General features: G+C 50.0%; 1 protein-coding gene across 7 annotated transcripts in view; it reads right to left on the bottom strand.

Annotated features, from left to right (window-relative positions):
* The window catches only part of Glis1 (GLIS family zinc finger 1), a 193,762-nt gene that overhangs the window by 59,822 nt on the left and 115,156 nt on the right, over nt 1-18,784 (bottom strand). For 5 of the 7 annotated variants that reach the window (XR_004120964.1, XM_031378087.1, XM_031378089.1 and 2 more), the window contains exons 3-4: nt 11,914-12,082; nt 4,539-5,421 (exon numbers count right to left, since the gene is read on the bottom strand). Coding sequence is in view for 6 of the 7 variants with exons in the window: in XM_031378087.1 (XP_031233947.1) it covers nt 4,539-5,421; nt 11,914-12,082 (1,052 nt within the window). In the remaining variant the exon portion in view is untranslated. Of the gene's footprint in view, nt 1-4,538; nt 5,422-11,913; nt 12,083-14,058; nt 14,229-18,784 lie in introns of those variants that run through there. The other 2 variants (XM_031378091.1, XM_031378092.1) reach the window with 2 other exon arrangements.

The following is an 18,784-nucleotide window of genomic DNA, read 5'->3' as shown; positions in this document are numbered from 1 at the left end:
GTGACCCCAGGACTCAGGCAAGGGCCTCTGATAGCTTACAGAGTAAGTTTCCAGTTTGGATATTTCCCCATCCAGAGCTGTGGTAGGACATGTCTGGAGTCAGGCTGAGACCTAGGTTCAAATCCTACTCCTGGTGTCCTGGCCTGAGTGTGAACATTGTGGTTCCCACTGCCCATTTGAACTGTACAATGGCGATGCTGATCTCTATGTCCTCGAACACCCTTCCCATCAGGACAGTGGGATCAGATCCCTGTGCCCTGGATGCTCCAAGGATAGGAGTGGGGTGTGTGTGTGTGTGTGTGTGTGTGTGTGTGTGTGTGTGCGCGCGCGCGCGCCTCCCCAGAGTGACTGTAGTAGAATTTCCAAGTCACCTCACGTGGCTCCCAGGATGAAGTTATGAGGAGGAACCAACAGACCTGTCTATCTACACATCTCGAGGCCCCAGGGAATCCCTGGGATGAGGCTGTGATGCTGTTGTGAGTTGGAATGTTAGCCTCAAAGCTGGGCTCAAAAGCCAGGAGCAGGGCATATACCCAGGCACTCTACCTGCCAAGACTGGACAAACGCTGCTGAAGGAAGAGGTAAGGCAAGTGGGGTACTCCTAGGCTAGGTGACCTTGAGAGCCAGCTGGCTGCCGCCAGTCTCTGACAGTACCAGTTCCACCTTCCTTGTGACCTCCCATGTACTGTGATCCTTAGAAGCTGACCAGCCCCTCTGGGCCTTATAGTTTGCCCAGCCTTGTTCTAAGCTAGGCTCACACTGAGTTCTTGCAAAAGAAGGAGACTCGGGCTAGACAGACGGCTCAGAGGTCAAGAGCACTGACTGCTCTTCTGAAGGTCCTGAGTTCTATTCCCAGCAACCACATGGTGGCTCACAACCACCCGTAATGAGATCTGACGCCCTCTTCTGGTGTGTCTGAAGACAGCTACAGTGTACTTACATATAAAAAACAAATAAAATCTAAAAAAAAAAAAAAAAAAAAAAGGAGACTCTCAGAATGCCCTGCCCCTTTTTTCCTCCCTCCCCAAGCACCAGAGATCAGCTGTGAGGGAGGGGCGAAGCCGAGGCAAGGAGACTAGGAGCAGGCATATGTAATTCTGGTGTGTGTGTATGTACACGTGTGCGTCCATCCTCCCAGAAGCTCTTGGGCTGAGATTTGACTTCCTTGGCTCACTCTGGCTCTAATGCTCAGTTGTGCCAAGGCCACCATTCAAACCCACCTGGGCCCAACTGGCAAGCAGGAGAGGTGTAAAAGGTAGAAGGCTGTGGCGGACATGGGCTGGACAGGATGGAAACAGGTCTGATTTCCCCTGCGACCAGCACAAGACAGACCTGTGCTGGCTCAGAGCAATACCAAGAAGGTTGCTCCCATCAGCAGAGACATCCATGCACCAGTGCGTGAGGGGGAGGAAGGGGAGATTAATCATGCACTCTTCCTGCTGACAACAACCCTGGAGGTTAAATACTGTTAATGCCTCATTTTGTAAATAAGTATTCTGCCATTCAGAGAGGGTAAGTCACCTGCCTAAGTCACAGAGCTGGTAAATGGCAGAATCAAATTGGGAGACGGGTATGTGGGACTCTAGGTGGGCTCTGTGGCTCTGTGCATGCCCCCCATGCAGTGTCACAGTGCTGTTGGAGTTCTTCACTGCAGCAAGCACCTTTCTGTTATTTTACAGAGCCCACGGTGGGAAGGGCTATCCTCAGAAGCCACTGTGTCCCCCTCAGCCCCACGGCTGGCTGCTGGCTTCTGCAGCTCAGACAATGAGGATTCTGACTGTCTGGTGGAACCAACCTAAGAAAGCAGGGGACTAATCTTTTCAAAGTCCATGTCTTCCAGGCGCCTTGTGAGTATTTGGGTTGGACATAGGCTTGTTATGGTAACGCACATGGAGCCCCGGATTTAATAAGACCGAGACAACGGGAGCAACATGAACCACAACAGGATATTGCAGGGAGATCTAGAAGCTTCCTCAGGCTGCCTGCTACTGAACAGGGCAGGACCTGCCGCCGGGCAGGACAGGGCCGAGGGAGGGCTGGGTTACCTGGAGGCCAGCGGGGTTCAGGATTAAGGGGCAATGGTGGGGAGCAGGCTCCTCTCTCCACACCCAGGCTGCCGGGTACCTGGTAGGGCAGAGGCTCCACGGGCTAAATTTAAACCAGCTGCCAGCACCGGGGTGCTGCAGTTGGATGGGGCGAGGCAAGCTTACCTCATGAAAGCTGTGGAAATGCTGCCGGGAAGATACTAAAAGGATTAACTGCTATTTTAGTGGGCCATTTAGTCCTCAATCAAAATGTCTCATCTATTTCCTGTCCTCCAGAGGCCTCAGGTCCAAGATTCCTTTGTCTGTTACAGACATAGTAGCACAGGCCTGTCATGAGAAATTAATAATTTTACAGGGACGGGAGCTGTTCAATTCACCTGGGTGTGGGCCCCGGGCTGGCCGGCTGCCCTGGTTACCTACTCCACCATCCTCCCACGGTGAGTAGGAGCAGTCTGGGGTGGGGCTTCAAAGAGACTCCCACTGCATATGGCCTCACCTGACAGCATCAGCCCGAAGGCCCCAGAGAAGCATCTAAATTAACAAGGACGTTGCAGCGCACAGGGATGTGGGGTCAATCCCACGCCAGCGGTTACTAGTGGTATAATTTTGGACAACTTACTTTTATTATCATTACTACCATTCAGATTATTAGCCTCTGCCATCTTGTTGCTTCTATTATTTTCTCTTACTAGCTGTGTGATCTACAGCCAATTGCGCAACCTCTCTGGCCCTCTGTTTTCTCATCTGTAAAACGGAGGGTGAAAAGTTCCTATCTACAGAGCTGTAGTGAGGGCCACATGGAGCTGTGAAGTCACCACTGTGCCAAGAGTATGGGAAGCTGACCAGACTCATCTGGCCTCCGACCTTTGATTCTCTGTGTATAAAAGCCCTGAGTTTCACAGAGCGCTGATAAAGACAAAATGCATCCCCAGTATGCATCAAACACCAATCCCATGAATCCCTCTGGGCTCCCTCTTCAGACTCCATCCAGGGATGTCACAGCCTGGTCCCTGGTGGCTTGAGGACACATCCCAAAGGGTGTGGTCATTCAGGGCAAGGACTGTGACAGAACCAAGTCTAGTGTCATGCAGAGGCTGGAATCAAATGAGAACCTTTACCAGAAAGATCCTGAGGCTTCTCTGAGCAACCAGGGCCCCCACTGGACTCAAGGAAGGCCCAAGTCATCTCGCAGGCCACTTCTAGATACTGGAAGTCTGTATGCAAGGCCCTAACACAAGAAGGCTATTGGGTACCTCAGGCTACTCCCTAGGTCCATACAGAAACCATGAGTTTGCAGCAAGAAGAAGATGTGATTGACAACGGTGGTCTATGTCTTGGGGATGGACAGGCTGTTTCCTGCTGCCCTGGCCTATCGACTTGTTGATCTTCCCCATCTTGGAGAAGCACATCTTTCATTAGACCATGTGCCTTAAGACTCCACATGGATGCATCATCTCTAGGGACTAACTCAGCCGTCAGCCCTCCTGCCTGCATACTCACAGCCCAAAGACAACAAGTTATATTCTCCAGCAGCTCAGTGCCCTTCCCCCACACCTCTATGCAGTATAACAGCTCCCAAGCCCCAGCCTCTACCTCCTTCTCTCCTCAAGGCTGCTCACCTGTAGTCTGTCTATGAACTAACAGATTCCTTATCTTCAAGACCGGAGAGCACACTCAGTCTATGCCTGGTAGCTAGGGAGGGGAGACATGTGTGGTCTGGGTGGCCTGTATTGTTTCTGTTGTATAGCACACTCAAGCCCCAGCCCTGCATTCCCAGGCTGCTGCTTCTGGACTGGGAGGGTGGGTACAGGGACTAATAAGATCTCTCTCCTAGCCTCCGATAGGGCTTTCCACTACAGTGATCACAGGACATGGATGTGGCCATCCAGAAGGGCCCGAGGTCAGGGTACCTACATCTACCTCGTGTAAATCTGCAGACATGCTCATGCACACTCATGATTCTTTCTCCCCAAACCTTTGTCTCAACCCCAGCCAGATACTGCTGGTGCTGTGCAGAGCCTCATGCCAAGTCTTGACCTCAGCTCCAAGCCTGCCCTAGAGTCCTAGTACCTCTTCACAGAAGCCAACACCGGGAAGCTCAGAAAGCCTAGGAGCCTCTCAGAAGTACACTGGGTAAAGGCCTGTGCTGGAGGAGGACACACTCCTCATCGGCCACCATAGGTAACATGGAAAAGACAAGTGTCACCAGGCTTCCTTTAGGTTTAGTGATCACACGGCATCAGGCTGCATGACACGCTAAATTACACCTAATATCCATGTCACGCTTCAGTGAGGGGGACAGGGCACCTGGCAAGGATGAGGCAGTCCTGCCGAGGTTCTCAGTGACAGAAACACACACAGCTTCTACCCTGGCCACACCCACAGGCCTGGAATTTGTGGGAGCTCTGCCTTGCTCCCAAGGAAGTCTTTCTAATGCAGTGGATGGCACAGCACTGTAGGGAGACTGAGAGGGCCTGGCAGCCCAGGACTCACCATGCATTTGTTGGGCTTCTCTCCCGAGTGGACCCTCATGTGGATGAGAAGCTTGTAGCGGGCGTTGAAGGGCTTGTAACGCCGCACACAACCGGCCCAGAAGCAGGTGAAGTCTTCACCCTTGCGCTGGTCGATGTGGCTCTTCTCGATGTGCCGCACCAGCTCCTCCTGCTGCTCGTAGGCTGCGCAACAGTCCACCCAGCGGCATGCCTGCCGACCGGCCACCATCCTGCCCGCCAGGCCAAGCCCTAGGCCTCCAAGGCTGGGGCCAGTTGGCAACTGAGGCAAAGGGTAAGGAGGTGGTAAACCCTGCTGGTGAGGAGCAAAGAGCTCTGAAAACTCGTCCATGGGCTCCTGCTTTAGGAAGCCCGACTTCCGGCATGCTTCAAGCTGCAAGCTTCCCTCCTGGCCATCACTGGATACAGGCCCGGGCCGTGATCGCTTGGGAGGGCCTCCCAGGTCTCCCGGCAGAGGTGGGCTTCGGAGTCCATTGACACAGCTAACTAGAGCTGTCTGGGAGGAGTGGATGACAGGATTGATATCTGAGGAGGCACAGGGTGAGGAGGAGGCTGAAGAGGTCGGGGGCAGGCCCAGGAGGCAGCAGCGTTTCAGGCTGCCCTCAGGGAGGTGGGCCTCCGGTTGGGGACCCAGGCCTGAGATGGGTTCATTGCCCAAAAGGTAGCAAGAAGGTGCGGGGTTGGTGAGGCCTCGGTCTGGGAAGTCCAGGTCTGAGTGCGGACCCAGGGACGATGGGGCTCGGCAGTGGGTGGGCAGGGGTGTGTGGGCGCTGACCATGGCCTGGTAGTCCGGTAGGGCTTCTTGCTTGATGTGCTGAGCTGCTGGGAAGCTGCCATTCACATAAGTAGCCTGAGGTCTGGGTGACCTGGAAGAAAGTGGCCAGAGTGATTATGAAAGGCGGGCACTCTCTTACTGGAGAGGTCAGGCAGGGCTCCTGGGAAACAGAGAGTAGAGATATGGAGGGGTCTAGGGAGAAGTGGGGGATAGGAACCAGAACACAGGGAAGACCAGAACTGGTGGTGTCAAGGGCACGGAAGAGAAAGGAAGCAGATATAAGAAGGGCGTGGCCTGGAGAGAGAGGCAGGAGGCAGAGGAGGCAGGAGGCAGAGAGGTAGGAGGCTAACCAGGGCATGAATGAGGAGCCCAGAAGGACACAACCCCTTGCCAGACCCTACTCACTATTGCTTCTGTCACCATTTTGCCTGCCTTCCCAGCTTCCCTGGAGTCAGTCTTGACCCGCCCCACTGACCTTCAAGTGAGTTCCGTGGGCGAAAGGCTACAGGCATCTTCAGGTCCAGCGGGGTTTAAATTCTTCTTACATGCCCCTTAACATTTTAATGTCTACACTCTTTCCTTCATTTAGTGACATCTGGCCCTACCCAGCTTGTCTTCCTGTACTTGGTGTGACTGGGTGGGAGCATGAGGCACAGTCACAGCAAGGGGACAAGATTCTTGGCAGGATGGTCCAGAATGCCGAGCTCAGATGTGTGTGAAGCTGCAGCTCTTGGGAGAGCCATTTGGAAGCTGGAAGACCAGCTCTGAGGCTGGGGTCAGGATGGGGCAAATCGCTTCGTTCCGGGTGAGTTTGGGGCCTCTATCCTCATCAGCGGTGAAAGTGGCAGGATGGCAGGGTGGGTTGGCACACAGGCCATCTTTACCACCCTTCAAACGTCTTCACAGGAGACAGGGAGTCCTGCACAGACCTGTCCACCACTGTGGACGGTGACAAGGTAAGATGGAGGTAGATGTACCAGGGCTACCCTGTCACCAGAAGACTGAAAGTGCGACAGGTGTGGAGGGTGACACTGGCAGAAATACCTTGCCTGTAGCTACAGGCCCTGGAGGTCTGGTTATATACTCAGAGCCTGATGAGCATGCCCTATCTGGATCTGTTTCCTTCCCTGTGAGACAAGAGCCACACCTCTATATGCAGAAGAGGGTAATGGCTGGGGTCAAGGGTCAGCTCCCTGGGAAGGAGAGGGCTAGGCGTGGCACCACTACTCCTGCTTCTGGAGGACCACTGTCCCATGGCTCTCATAGCCATAGCTGAGCTCTGCAAAGTGGCTTGGAGACCTAGCCCCTGCCTCCTGTGCTCTAGACGATGGTGAAGGGAATGGAAGTGAGGGAAGGGGCGGAGAGGAGAGTTAAAGCCCGAGGCACTCAGAGCTTGGCCTCTGACCCTGTATTCCTGAAGTCAGTGGATGGAATCAGCCTGTGGCTTGAGGGCCATGGGGCCATCATGCAGTAGCAAGTCAGCATCAGGCCTAGACCAGGAGCCAAGTTTCCATCTCCTGTGCAGAACTGGCTGCAAGCTCTCCTTGAGTGGAAGCACAAGAGACATACCTGTCTCTTAGACATAAGCAACTGTCCACTGAGTTCTTTTCCCTCCCAGCATCTCTACCGAGGAGTGTCCCATCCCCAGAGGCAGGGACACTGGGCCTGAAACAGCCAGAAGCAAGTTCTACTGAAAGAGGCCATGTGAAAGTAGGGGCTTTGTAAATTTAAAGAAACGAAACCATAGCTGCTGCTTTAGCAGGGGCACCAGCAGAGGCAGGCTGGCAGAGAGGGCAGTGGGAAGCACCAACTTGGAGCTTTTGTAAATGTCTCCAGGTCAGTGAACTGACATCAGCAAAGGGGAATGGCTCAGTAGCTGACTGAGTTAGGAACATAGGTGACAACCATAAGTGGGAAGGTGGGAGGTCCCAGCCTGAGGTCTCATGAGCATGGCAGGGCATGGCTTTTTCTCACTACCCCAGGAGGCCTGACAAATGATCTGGCTGCTTTGGGGTTGAGCTCTACAATTCTCTCTAGAAATTGTGAGCCCAGGGCGCTGAGTGCTCAGTGGCTAAGAGCCAGATGCACCAGGGACCACCACCCCCGCACACACACCCCCGTCCCCCGAGAGCTGACTCCTTCTTTCTTTCTTTTTTTGATTTAAGTTTTATTGCATTATGATAAGAAAAGATACATAATTTCAGTTTATCTGAATTTGTTAACATTTAAAAACATATTTTAAGTAAATAGAATTATATCACATTCTTCTTTCCCTTTTGTGCTCCATCTCCTCCCAGGGACACCCCCTCCTTCAATACCTGCAATACCTTTCTTTTTTGTCATATCCTTTAAAATTTATAAAATATTGTAACAATAAAAATGAGTATTAAAAAAGTTGTTTGATATAAAAAACAGTCTTATGTAGATGCTTGTCTATAGCAATACTGAAAATACATACTTTTTCTCAATATAAAATTTAAATAACCGCAAACATATTAATTGTATATTTTAAAATAATACATCACTACTAGTTTTTTTTAATGAACATAAATAGATAAAGTCTTTTTGTTTGGTTGTTGATTTTGTTTTTAGTAAAGCTTAAAATCTTGGCTCTTACTGTGGTACAAGCCCAAAATAAGAACAATTTTTAGACATTGGAGTTCATTGTAATAAGGCTGTATTTCAATGACCCTCACATCACCAAAGGACTTTATCTCTATAGCAGCTAAGCTGAGAGTTGACAGTTCTACTGTGCCAAGGAATGAATTGTAGGCACGATTTTTGGATACAGACTTCCTGCTATGGTCAAAGCTATTTGACTTGAGTGATTATCTTCATTCTCAGCCCACAGAGAACAGGTTACATTCATTTAAGAAATAGTCTGTGTATTAAGATGATCTATCCATGAAGTCATTCACCAACTGTTTCAATGAATAATGGTTCTGCTTGGAGGGTGGCACAGACATTAGGTGAGGGTAAGAATCTGGTTTATTGACTATGATAATTTGGAAAAGCATTCATCTCAGAGAAAGAGTAACTTATAAAGTCCTCTTCTTCAAACTTGATACAATAGTTATAAACATCAAGCAAAGCATTCAGTCTCACTCTTTGTTTTTTCTCTTACAAGCCACCTCCCAAGTTAATTGTCTATGTTTCTTTTGGCTGTATAAATAATTTTGAAATATGTAAGCTGTTCTGAAAAACCATAGTATAGTGTAAAAACATGAAATAAACAATCCTACTAGTAGAGAGGCTGAGATAGGAGAAGCATGATTTCAAGACCATTATGTGGTACACAGCAAGACACTGTCAGGTATAAACAAGTAGAAAGTGTACATGGATTGTACAATATTGGACCTATTTCTCCAATTACCAAATTAGAGAAAACACTGGATGATAGCCAACAAATTTCTAGTTCCTCATACTTTTGAATTTCAATCAATTAGGATATGTTAGTAATATTAATTTTCATATTGAGATATTAAGAAAAAGTAATTGTTACTTTCTGTTATTTTTGTTGTTAGAGGTGGAATTATGTTTGTGTGGATTTGTGTTGAAAGATTACCTTCTTGCTTCTTCTAGGGTGTGGTTTTGCTCCTTATGTTGGTGTCTTCCATCTATTAACCTTTGTAGGGCTGGATTTGTGGAAAGATATTGTATACATTTTGTTTTGTCATGGAATATCTTGGTTTCTCCATCTATGGTAATTGAGAGTTTTGCTAGGTATAGTAGCCTGGGCTGGCATTTGTGTTCTTGTAGGGTCTGTATGACATCTGCCCAGGATCTTCTAGCTTTCATAGTCTCTGGTGAGAAATCTGGTATAATTCTGATAGGCCTGCCTTTATATGTTACTTGACCTTTTTCCATTACTGCTTTTAAAATTCTTTCTTTGTTTAGTGCATTTGGTGTTTTTATTATTATGTGACAGGAGGAATTTCTTTTCTGGTCCAGTCTATTTGGAGTTCTGTAGGCTTCTAGTATGTTCATGGGCATCTCTTTCTTTAAGTTAGGGAAGTTTTCTTCTATAATTTTGTTGAAGATATTTACTGGTACATTGGGAGTCTTCACTCTCTTCTATACCTATTATCCTTAGGTTTGATCTTCTAATTGTGTCTTGGATTTCCTGGATGTTTTGGGTTAGGAGCTTTTTGCTTTTTGCAGTTTCTTTGACTGTGTCATTGTTTTCTATGTTATCTTCTGCCCCTGAGATTCTCTCTTCTATCTCTTGTATTCTGTTGGTGATGCTTGCATCTATTGTATTGGTGCATCTATTGTATTGGTTCATCTATTGGTGATATTGCATCCTGATCTCTTTCCTAGGTTTTCTAACTCCAGGGTTGTCTCCCATTGTGATTTCTTTATTGTTTCTATTTCCATTTTTAGATCCTAGATGACTTTGTTCATTTCCTTCACCTGTTTGGTTGTGTCTTCCTGTAGTTCTTTAAGGGATTTTTGTGTTTCCTCTTTAAGGGCTTCTAGCTATTTACCTGTGTTTTCCTGTATTTCTTTGAGGGAGTTATTTATGTCCTTCTTAAAGTCCTGTATCATCATCATGAGAAGTGATTTTAGATCTGAATTTTGCTTTTCCAGTGTGATGTGTCCAGGACTTGCTATGGCAGGAGAACTGAGTTCTGATGATACCAAGTAACCTTGATTTCTGTTGCTTATTTTCTTACGCTTGACTCCAGCCATCTGGTTATCTCTAGTGCTACCTGCCCTGGCTAAATCTGACTGGGGCCTGTCCTTCCTGTGATCCTGGTTGTGTCAGAACTCCTCAGAGTCAAGCTGTCTCTGTGATCCTGGGCCCATTAGAGCGCCTAGGAGTAGAGCATCCTCTGGGTATTATGGGATTCCCTGCAGAGTTTGCACCCAAGGTCTGTTCAGGGTACTAGCCCAGACAGACTGCAAGGAACCTGTGCCACTGAACTGGTGGAGTTCCTGTGTGCCTCGGTCCTGCTGGTCCCAGTTACTCCTGATGTTGGGATAGGTGTTGTGTCCTCCTCACATCTGATCCTATGATCCTGGGTATGGGACTCCTACCAAAACTTTAAAGAATACCTGTTTTACCCAGGTTCATATCTCAAAGCCACAATGATGGACCAAGTGCAGACACCTGTGTTTTTATGAGTCAGAATCCCAGAACTCTCACAATGCCATTACTCAGAAACCAGCATCCATTCTGTCAAATGATTTTCTGAGAACATGTCATGACTTTAGGGCATCAAAGTTCTAAGCCAGAGATGCAAACTTCCTTCTGACCATTGTCTTGGACTCTGCAAAGCTGTTCCACTTGAGGAATCAGCTTTTATAGTAGAGGTGTGGGGGGAAGAGGGCCTCACACCTGGGGGGGCAAGGTCCATGCTTCGGTGGTCTAAGGCCTATAACCTAGGTTGAAGACTCTTTATTTAATGCAATCACATCTTTAGCTGAACCCCCCACTACCCCCGCCCTACCCCAACAAACAGTGTCCTGCCAGAGTCCCAGTGACTAATCTAGGCAACAGACACACGTGACTGACATTAACTAGTAGGCAGCTTGAAGACTAAAAGATACTTAACTCCTGTTATAGAATGGACTGCCCTCTCCCAATTCATGTGTTGGAAGTCTGTGTGTGGAGGCTTTATGGATGCAATTAAAGCTAAATGGGGTTCTAAGGGCCCCCAATATGTCTGATTCCCTTATAAGATGGGAGTACAGACCACACAGAGAAAGGGATGGCCATCAGACTGCCTCACAGAGCCTGGAGGAGAGAGGCCAGGAGAAACCAAACCTGTCAACCCCCTTGATCTTGGGCTTCCTGTCCTGCTAGAATTATGAGAAATAAATTTCTTTTATTTAAGCCACCCAGTATATGACATTTATTATGATAGTGTGACCAAATGACTACATTCTTTCAAAATAGAAGCCTTTCAAAATACTCTTTCAAAAAAGAAGTGATATCAAAAAAACAAAACAAACAAACAAACAAAAAAAAACCCAAAGCCCCATAGGGAGTTGAAGTTCTCAGTGTCTTCCTATCTAGTAATGTTTCCCAGGGTTCATTGCTCCTGCAATGGAGATCCTTGCCCAATCCCCAAGGACTCCAGCAGCAGCCCAGCGCGTGCTAGGCCTGGGGTAGGCACAACTGGCTGGTGAAGCAGTGGGGTACAAACTAATATCTGGGCTGTGTCCAGAGCCTCTCTCCTGTGAAGCAGGCTCCGGGCATGCTGCCCCAGGGGTGAGCAGTGTACTTCCATGGAGACATGCAATTGGAGAGGGTAGGGTCCTAGCAATGGTTTCCACCCTAAGAACTGTGAATTCCGGCAGGATTTCCTTTCCCAGACTGCCCACAGCAGTTCTTTCTCTGAGGAGGCTCCTGATGCTCTGTCTAAGAGAAGCCACCTCGGCTTGTGAAACAGGGACATGCATTTTATTTAAGCCATCTCTGTGTCCCTTAGAAGCCCCTGGTCAAACAAGGAGAGCCTACACGAGGCACCTCTGGGTAACAGACTCAGACAGGTCCCTGGCCCTCCTGCGTCTCAGTTTCTTGGTGTGTCCCCTTAGCCAAGCGGACTAGGTGCGGTAGACAGGAATGGGCACATACCTGTTTGGGTGGGGGAAATGCAGCAGCCTCTCACAGACAGGGGGGTGACCCCGGGGTGGTGGAGTCCCTGCAGGAAGAAACAGACCCTGGTGGCAGGAGGGGCTGGGACCCTCAGCCAGGTCCAGGTCCAGTAGGCTCCTCTCTGAGCTGTGGCCGTAGCTCCCGTTCACTAGGGTGAAACAACAGGAAAGAAGAGACGGGTAAGGTGTCAAGCTAGTAGGGACCACAGGGAGAGGACAGAGCCTCAGCAGCCATCTGAGCACCCCATATTTGAGGCTTGGGGACACCATATTTAACTCCCAAAACAACTTGGCAGGACCACTTGGCAGTGATCGGGTGTGTGTGCACAGGTACGCGAATGCTCGTATGACTATAAGCAAGCACTGGATGCCTGTGGATTTAACACAACTGTTCTAGGAGCTCAGACACTGGTTAGCCAACCCGATGGTTCCTTGAAGCTCGCAAACACCGCCTCAGGCTAGGAACTGAGCATGCACAGACTCTAGGCAGGGGTTTGGTTTCTGATGTGCTGGACTTGGGGTTGGGGGACAGCCCTGCATCTGCCTCTGTGGTTGGATGAACAATGTTCCACCAGTGGGTTCTGGAACTGGAGATGTTTTGGGTGCATGTGCTAAGGGGGAGGTAACAGTCCAGCTGCATCTGCTGCCAACTGGTACCAAAGCTCCCAGCCCCCTCTATCCTGCTTCCCAAATCACATCACACCACAGACAGTCTGGTTATCCATCTCTATGTCCTGCGGTTCTCTGATGACCCAACTACCTCATACTCCACACTCCTGCCTGCTTCTACAGGCTCTGTGAATGCCTCAGATGAGGCTGTATACACGGGATAGCTCTACAAATCCCATAAAGTGAATCAAATTGTCAGACATGCCTGCTGTAAGCCTCTCCCACCTTCCCTTCGCAGTTGCTCATCTTGGAGAAGGGCAGTTAATCTGGAAGGTATCCTTTGGCTGGCTGCTCTAGGAGCTTTAGGGGTAATGCTTTGGGCCTAGGGATCACGGCATGAGCTTCCTTACTTCCCAGAACCCATTGCATGACTCAGGCACATCTCCATGAGTGCCTGACCCTGTGCTCCTCTGGGTACCATGGGATCCACACTGCAGGCACCCACAGGAGCCCCAGGAATGGCGAGCACTCCTAGGTTACTTGGCATTTTAACCTTAAAATGTCTTGGAGATGGAATAAAACGTTACTAAGCCCAAGTAGTCCAGGTACTGTCAATTCTGAGCAAGAGGATGGGAAATCACTAAGCTAAGGACAGGACAGCAATGAGGCCACATGTGACAAACTGTGAACAAGCCATGGGTTCCCCACTGCCTGCTTGTTTCTATTTAATACACGGGGAAACCGAGGCTCATGAAAATTACACAGCTAGCAATCTGGGCTGGGCCCCTGTACTGAGTGTAATAAGAAGTGGCTTTTTAAGACAGCATCCTCAGTCCTAGCCCAGCTGGCACTGTCTCTTTAGCACAGGCTATCCCTGTGCCTATGACAGATAGTGCTAACTCTCCGGGCACTGAATGAGAAACACAGCTTTCAAGGCCCTGGATTGGGTGAGGGCTCAACATACCATCTGTTTCACGCCATTTCCCTGGCGGCACTGCCCATCCCGCTGCGCGGGCCCGCTCGCTCTGCTGGCTTCAACGGCTGCCCAGCCAGCCCTTCTTAGGGTTATGCTTTAATAACTCGGTTGTTTTTTAATTAAAAAGAAATCCCTGGTAACAAATGTGAATGGCCTGAGTTAATGAGAGCAGGCTGCAGCTCATTTAACTCCAGCTCTGCTTGGCCGTCCTCGCCTTTTCCAGATCATTTCTGCATGCAGTTTTATTGTCCCATTGAGGCAAACCATGGGACCAGCCTCCAAAAAACTGTGGATAATTTTATGACCATTAATGGCATTTGGAGCAGGGAGGATCACAGGAGCTTGCTCTGAGGACCTCTCCCAGATCCTGGAGGTAAGGGTGATTCTAAGCTTCCTCCCAGGACCTCTGGAGCTCTCTGGGCCATGTACCTCCTCCTGCAAGCACAAGGCAGAGTGCAGAGAAGGAAGGTAGATCCAGGGAGCACCAGGGACTGACCGAGGAAGCAGTGTTGAAGGGCCTGGGGAGCACCAGTGACTGACCTAGGGAGCAGTGGCGACAGGCCTTGCACTTATCCAGCCCTTCCTCCTCAGGCTTCCTGGTACCCATCCGAGGGCAGGCTCATGATAGTTTTTTTCCAGATGGGCTGAAGAGATGGAAAGCTCTGCCCAGGCTCAGGGACACAATCCAAACCCAGACCTCTTGGACTTTGAGACCTGAGTGTTGTCCTGCAGCTCCACACTCCCAAAACAAGTGTTCCTAACCAGGACTCCAGTGAAAGCAGACAGAGTGGGGTTAACTGCTTTGCCAAGGTCACACAGGAAAGACAGCCTGAGGGGATTAGAGTGGTAGATCCATGCTTGGGCCTTTTAGCTGCTTCTTGGCTGGAGACAGCAAGAGTTTTCCCTGCAATAAACAAACAACTGATGTTGGAAAGGAGGGGAGAGGCTCTGAGGTCAAAGTTGGCACTGACTGCTGCTGCAAGCCTACCCAAGTCCTTGTCTCTCGTTCTCCATGGGGTCCTGTGGAAAGTCTGACCTCTGAACTTGGCAGAGCTGAGCAGATGAGCTGACAATTGGTCACCCAAGGTCATATAGCAACTGCTGGCACAGCTGGGGCTCTAGTCCACTCCAAGCAGCCCCACATCTCCCACTCCCTGGAAGGCTGGCCATCAAACCAAAGGATGTGGTCTATGCCCCAGAGACACAGCCACTCCTGCCTGCCACACACAGCGGGTCTGCTGGGACAAACGTAGGTCCTGTCTCCTCTTCGGTGGAGTCTTTATCTCCATCCCCAAGGGCACCATGAGACCCAGAGCAAGCCTTGTCTTATTCATACTCGTCTCCAGGAAGGATGGATCTTCTCTGGAGAGGGGAGATATATGAAAAGCATATATCTGGCAGCCTGCTGCCCTGATTTAGGGGTATCCTGATAAGATGAGGTACCTAGATGCCGTGTCTCCCTCAGAGACATGGAAGCCAAAAAACGGACCCTACACCCTGGCTCTCTCCAAGCAAATGAAGCCCCCTGACAAATGGTGAGAAATCTTGCAAAGTCTGGGCTGGAACTGGCCATGTATTCTGCAGTATATTTCCTGCAGAAAGCAGGATCTTAAGAGAGAAAGGCCTTGTGTCATGACATAACATATTCACAGCAGAGCCTGGACTGACACTTCTGAAACCAAGTAAGAAAATGGTCTTTTTTCCTGGTCTGGCCTCAGTTTTCTTAACTGTACAATGGTGCTGACGCCTACCTCCTACGATAACAAGGGTGATAATAGAGTGCCTATGGCGGGGTCTTAGCTTATATGGAACACTCAAAGAGTAAGAAGGATGCTATTACTCAGCCTGTGCTTCCTGGGGCTCAGGCAGGGCTGTTGGAGAAGCAGCCCATGCCCTGGTAGGCTGGGCCTACAGGATCCAAAGTCAGACTCTGAGGACAAACCCCCAGGCCTAGGGTTCACCAAATGCGTGGCTCAGCCATCGAGCCAGCCTGAAGCAAGTGGCTCACATTACAGAAGCTTTGCAAGTTACTATAATGCCTTGACTATAAAGTAGAACTATACCCAAAGGTGACTTCCACAGGAAGGCGGTTTGGTGCGGACACTTGCTGCCATTCAGTATCCAAGGCCCAGGGGACCTCCTGCAGTCAATTGCAGCCACCTGTGGGGACCAGGAAAGCCAACGGGGTGACTGATTTCCAACAAGTAGATTTTCAGAACCAACCAGGTACCAGGCCAGGGACAGGCTACAACACTTCACTATTTATAAAAACTTCCTAGTCTCTCAACTGTGAGCTTCACCGCAGCCCTCAGGAGCTGGCTAGGCAGGCTCAGAGCGGCGTGGTGAAGTTGCCCAAGTCCACACAGCAAGTGTAGAGCTCAGAAATTCCTGTCTCAGCGCCCCTAGTCAGCGAGGTATCCCTGCAAAAGGCAAACTGGCAGACAAGCCGTGGCTGACTGAGGACTCACCTCCTCCTTAGCTCTGCCACAGCGGAACCCAAAACAACACAGGAGGAGCAAGTAGGGCTGGGCTTCCAAAGGAGTTTCTTGGAACTCAGATCCCAGGCTCTTGGGATGGGAAGTGTCCCTCACAGGCCCCTATATTTGAATCCTGGGTCCCCAGCTGGTTGGTACGGTTTTAGGAGGCTGTGAAGCATTTGGGACAAGGGGCACGGTTGGCAGGCTTCTGAGGGCTGCACTGAGGCCTGGCTTCTGGTCCAAGCTCTCTGCTGTCATGATGCTCCTGCCTCTATACCTTCTTGGTCACGGACATAAGCTGAAATAAGTCTTTCTTCCTTTAAGATACTTTGGACACGTATTTTTATTACACAATAAAGGCAACCATGGCTGTCAGCCTGACGATCACCAAAGGAGCCGGGGATTCAGAGATTCAGAGTCCGGAACTGTTATACTCTCCTACATCTGCAAAGTGGGGAGACATTTACAGGTGGCACTGACCATGGAATGTCAACCGCTCAGCACAAGGTCAGCCCGGGCGGGCATACACACGGATGGAGTGCCAGCCTGGTTCTAAGGCCCCCCAGCCTGGGCTTACCCTCTGGGTGAGCCCATTCTCACAATGTTTTGCTGAGGCACATCCTTACCAATCTAGAGTCCTGTGCAAGTTCCTCTCCTCTAGAACATTCCCTGGTCTCGGCTTCTAGACGCTTCCCCACCATTCATCTTATAGCAGCCCTGGGAGTAATTGCTACTTGGGTGTCCTGTGCAACAGCCCAGGCCCATATGTCTCATCCTTATCACCAGGGTTGGATCACTGCCACCCACTCCCCACCCTCCACCCCCACCGAACTGCCACACTGGCTTGTGGGAACAGTTAAAGCACCACCTCCCCCCAAAAGGCCCATCACAGCCCCCAGGACAAAGATCTTAGTCTCTCTAGTTAGCCGACCTAGCTCCAGATGTGAACTGGCCCAACCTCCTCCTTACAGAAAACAGAGGCCCAGCTGAGGAAGGGGTTTATCCATCTTACCCAGCAGGTAGGTTCTCTAGACATCTCTGCCGCCCTCCCCACTCCCCAAGGATATGTCCCTCTTCAGAGCTCATAGTCAGACATGCTGAGAGGGTGTGTCTGTGAACTGTACCAAGTCCACACTGGTGCCTGCTCTAAGCCAGATGGTGTAACTCAGGGGGACTAAACACACACACACCTGGGGGTAACATCCAAGTCCACAATTGCCTTTCTAGATGTTTGACTCCAGAGTGGATGATCTTCCCCCTCTAAGCCTCAGTTTCTTCATCTGCAAAATGGGGTTTAGAGTCTCAGCTGCAGGGGTGGCTGTACACATCAAAGGACACCGTGCAGGCAGAGCCCCTAGTATGGTTTCTGGTGTGGCTGGCATTCTGAAAAGGGGCCCTGTGTTTTGGCTTCTTGACAGGCATAGGGATAAAGCCCAGGCAGTGAGTGCCAGTGACCACCACAGAAGGGCAGCGTCGGGCCAGGAGTGCCCTGCCAGCAGTCCTTCCCCAGCGGTATGAGCGTAGGCTATGCTGAGCCTCAACTTTCCCCTCTGAGCAGTGGGAACATGGGAACTGAACTTCATGTGCTAGGCCCTGGCAGCAGGGGGCTCCATGCCTCCAATCCCAGGTCCAGTCGGTAGCTCACGTAAGGGAACACTGAAGAGGCAGAGTACTAAGAACTTGTCAGGCCACTCCTGCCTCACCAGGCTACTACTGTACCCCCTTTTCCTAGCACTAGAAACAGCAAAACCCGATGTGCAGCTGGAGCTACTAGAGGAGAGGAAGTAAGGGGTGGGTAGCCCAGTGTCCTCTGCATCCCGCGTCCTCACAAGACGGGAAGCTGACGCCCATTGCTTGCTGGAGTGTTTCGGTATCCGCGGCTACCAGGGGGCCTGGTAACCTGGACAAGGCCTCTGCAGCCGCAGCTCTTGCTCACTGTCTCTTATCCCAGGCCATAAGAGCCCCACAAATTCACACGCACACCCTTTTAAAGCTAAGCTAGATTTACAGGGACTCAGGCCAATAAAATGGAGCCAGCTCACCTGAAGGTGGCACCTCAAGAGCAAACCCACAGCTCTGTCCCAGACCAGAAAAGCCATGGACAGTCCAAGAGGGTTACACATGTGGCTGAGTGTCTGAGTCTAGACACTCAGAAGGGCCAATTCTTTCCTCACATTGTTCCATACTAACTGCAAAACATTAAAAAAAAAATTGAAAATGAAGATAGGCAATAATGAAGTAGTCAATGGTCACTCGCCAGAGAGCCACAGTGGACATGGAGGGAGGGAAAAGGCTTGGTTGTTCTTCCCCATGTATCTGCATACAGCTTTTACTTGTAAAAACCAGGATGATAAAAACAACACACTCTCTTGTCTTTTTCTAATCATTTCTAATGACGACTGCCAAAGTAGATGACATGACTGTCGCGGGTCGTGTCCTGTGTCCTTGGCTCTGTGACATAGGCTAACTTATGTTTTCCAGAAGCAGAGTATGGGACGTGTCTATGGTCACACCACTATAAACAAGGCGAGCTCCATCATCCCTGGAGATCAGCTCCATACGGAGGCCTTAGGGGAGACGCACCCATCACTCTCGTGGCGTGAATCTCCTGTGGCTGTTACAAGCACCATAGTCAGAGTTGTTGAACAGTTGGAGTTTATTTTCTCTCACGTTGAGAGACCAGAAGGCTTAGACTGAGCTCCTAGGCAATTTGGATTCCAGTGAAGGCTGGCTTTTACAGCTTGCAGACGACTACTTTCTCAGCATGGGCTTCCATGATCTGGCCTTGG

Source organism: Mastomys coucha, unplaced genomic scaffold (genome assembly GCF_008632895.1).
Source record: "Mastomys coucha isolate ucsf_1 unplaced genomic scaffold, UCSF_Mcou_1 pScaffold18, whole genome shotgun sequence".
NCBI lineage: Eukaryota > Metazoa > Chordata > Mammalia > Rodentia > Muridae > Mastomys > Mastomys coucha.
Note: the sequence above shows the minus strand (reverse complement) of the source record. Positions and strands in the feature narration are given on the sequence as shown.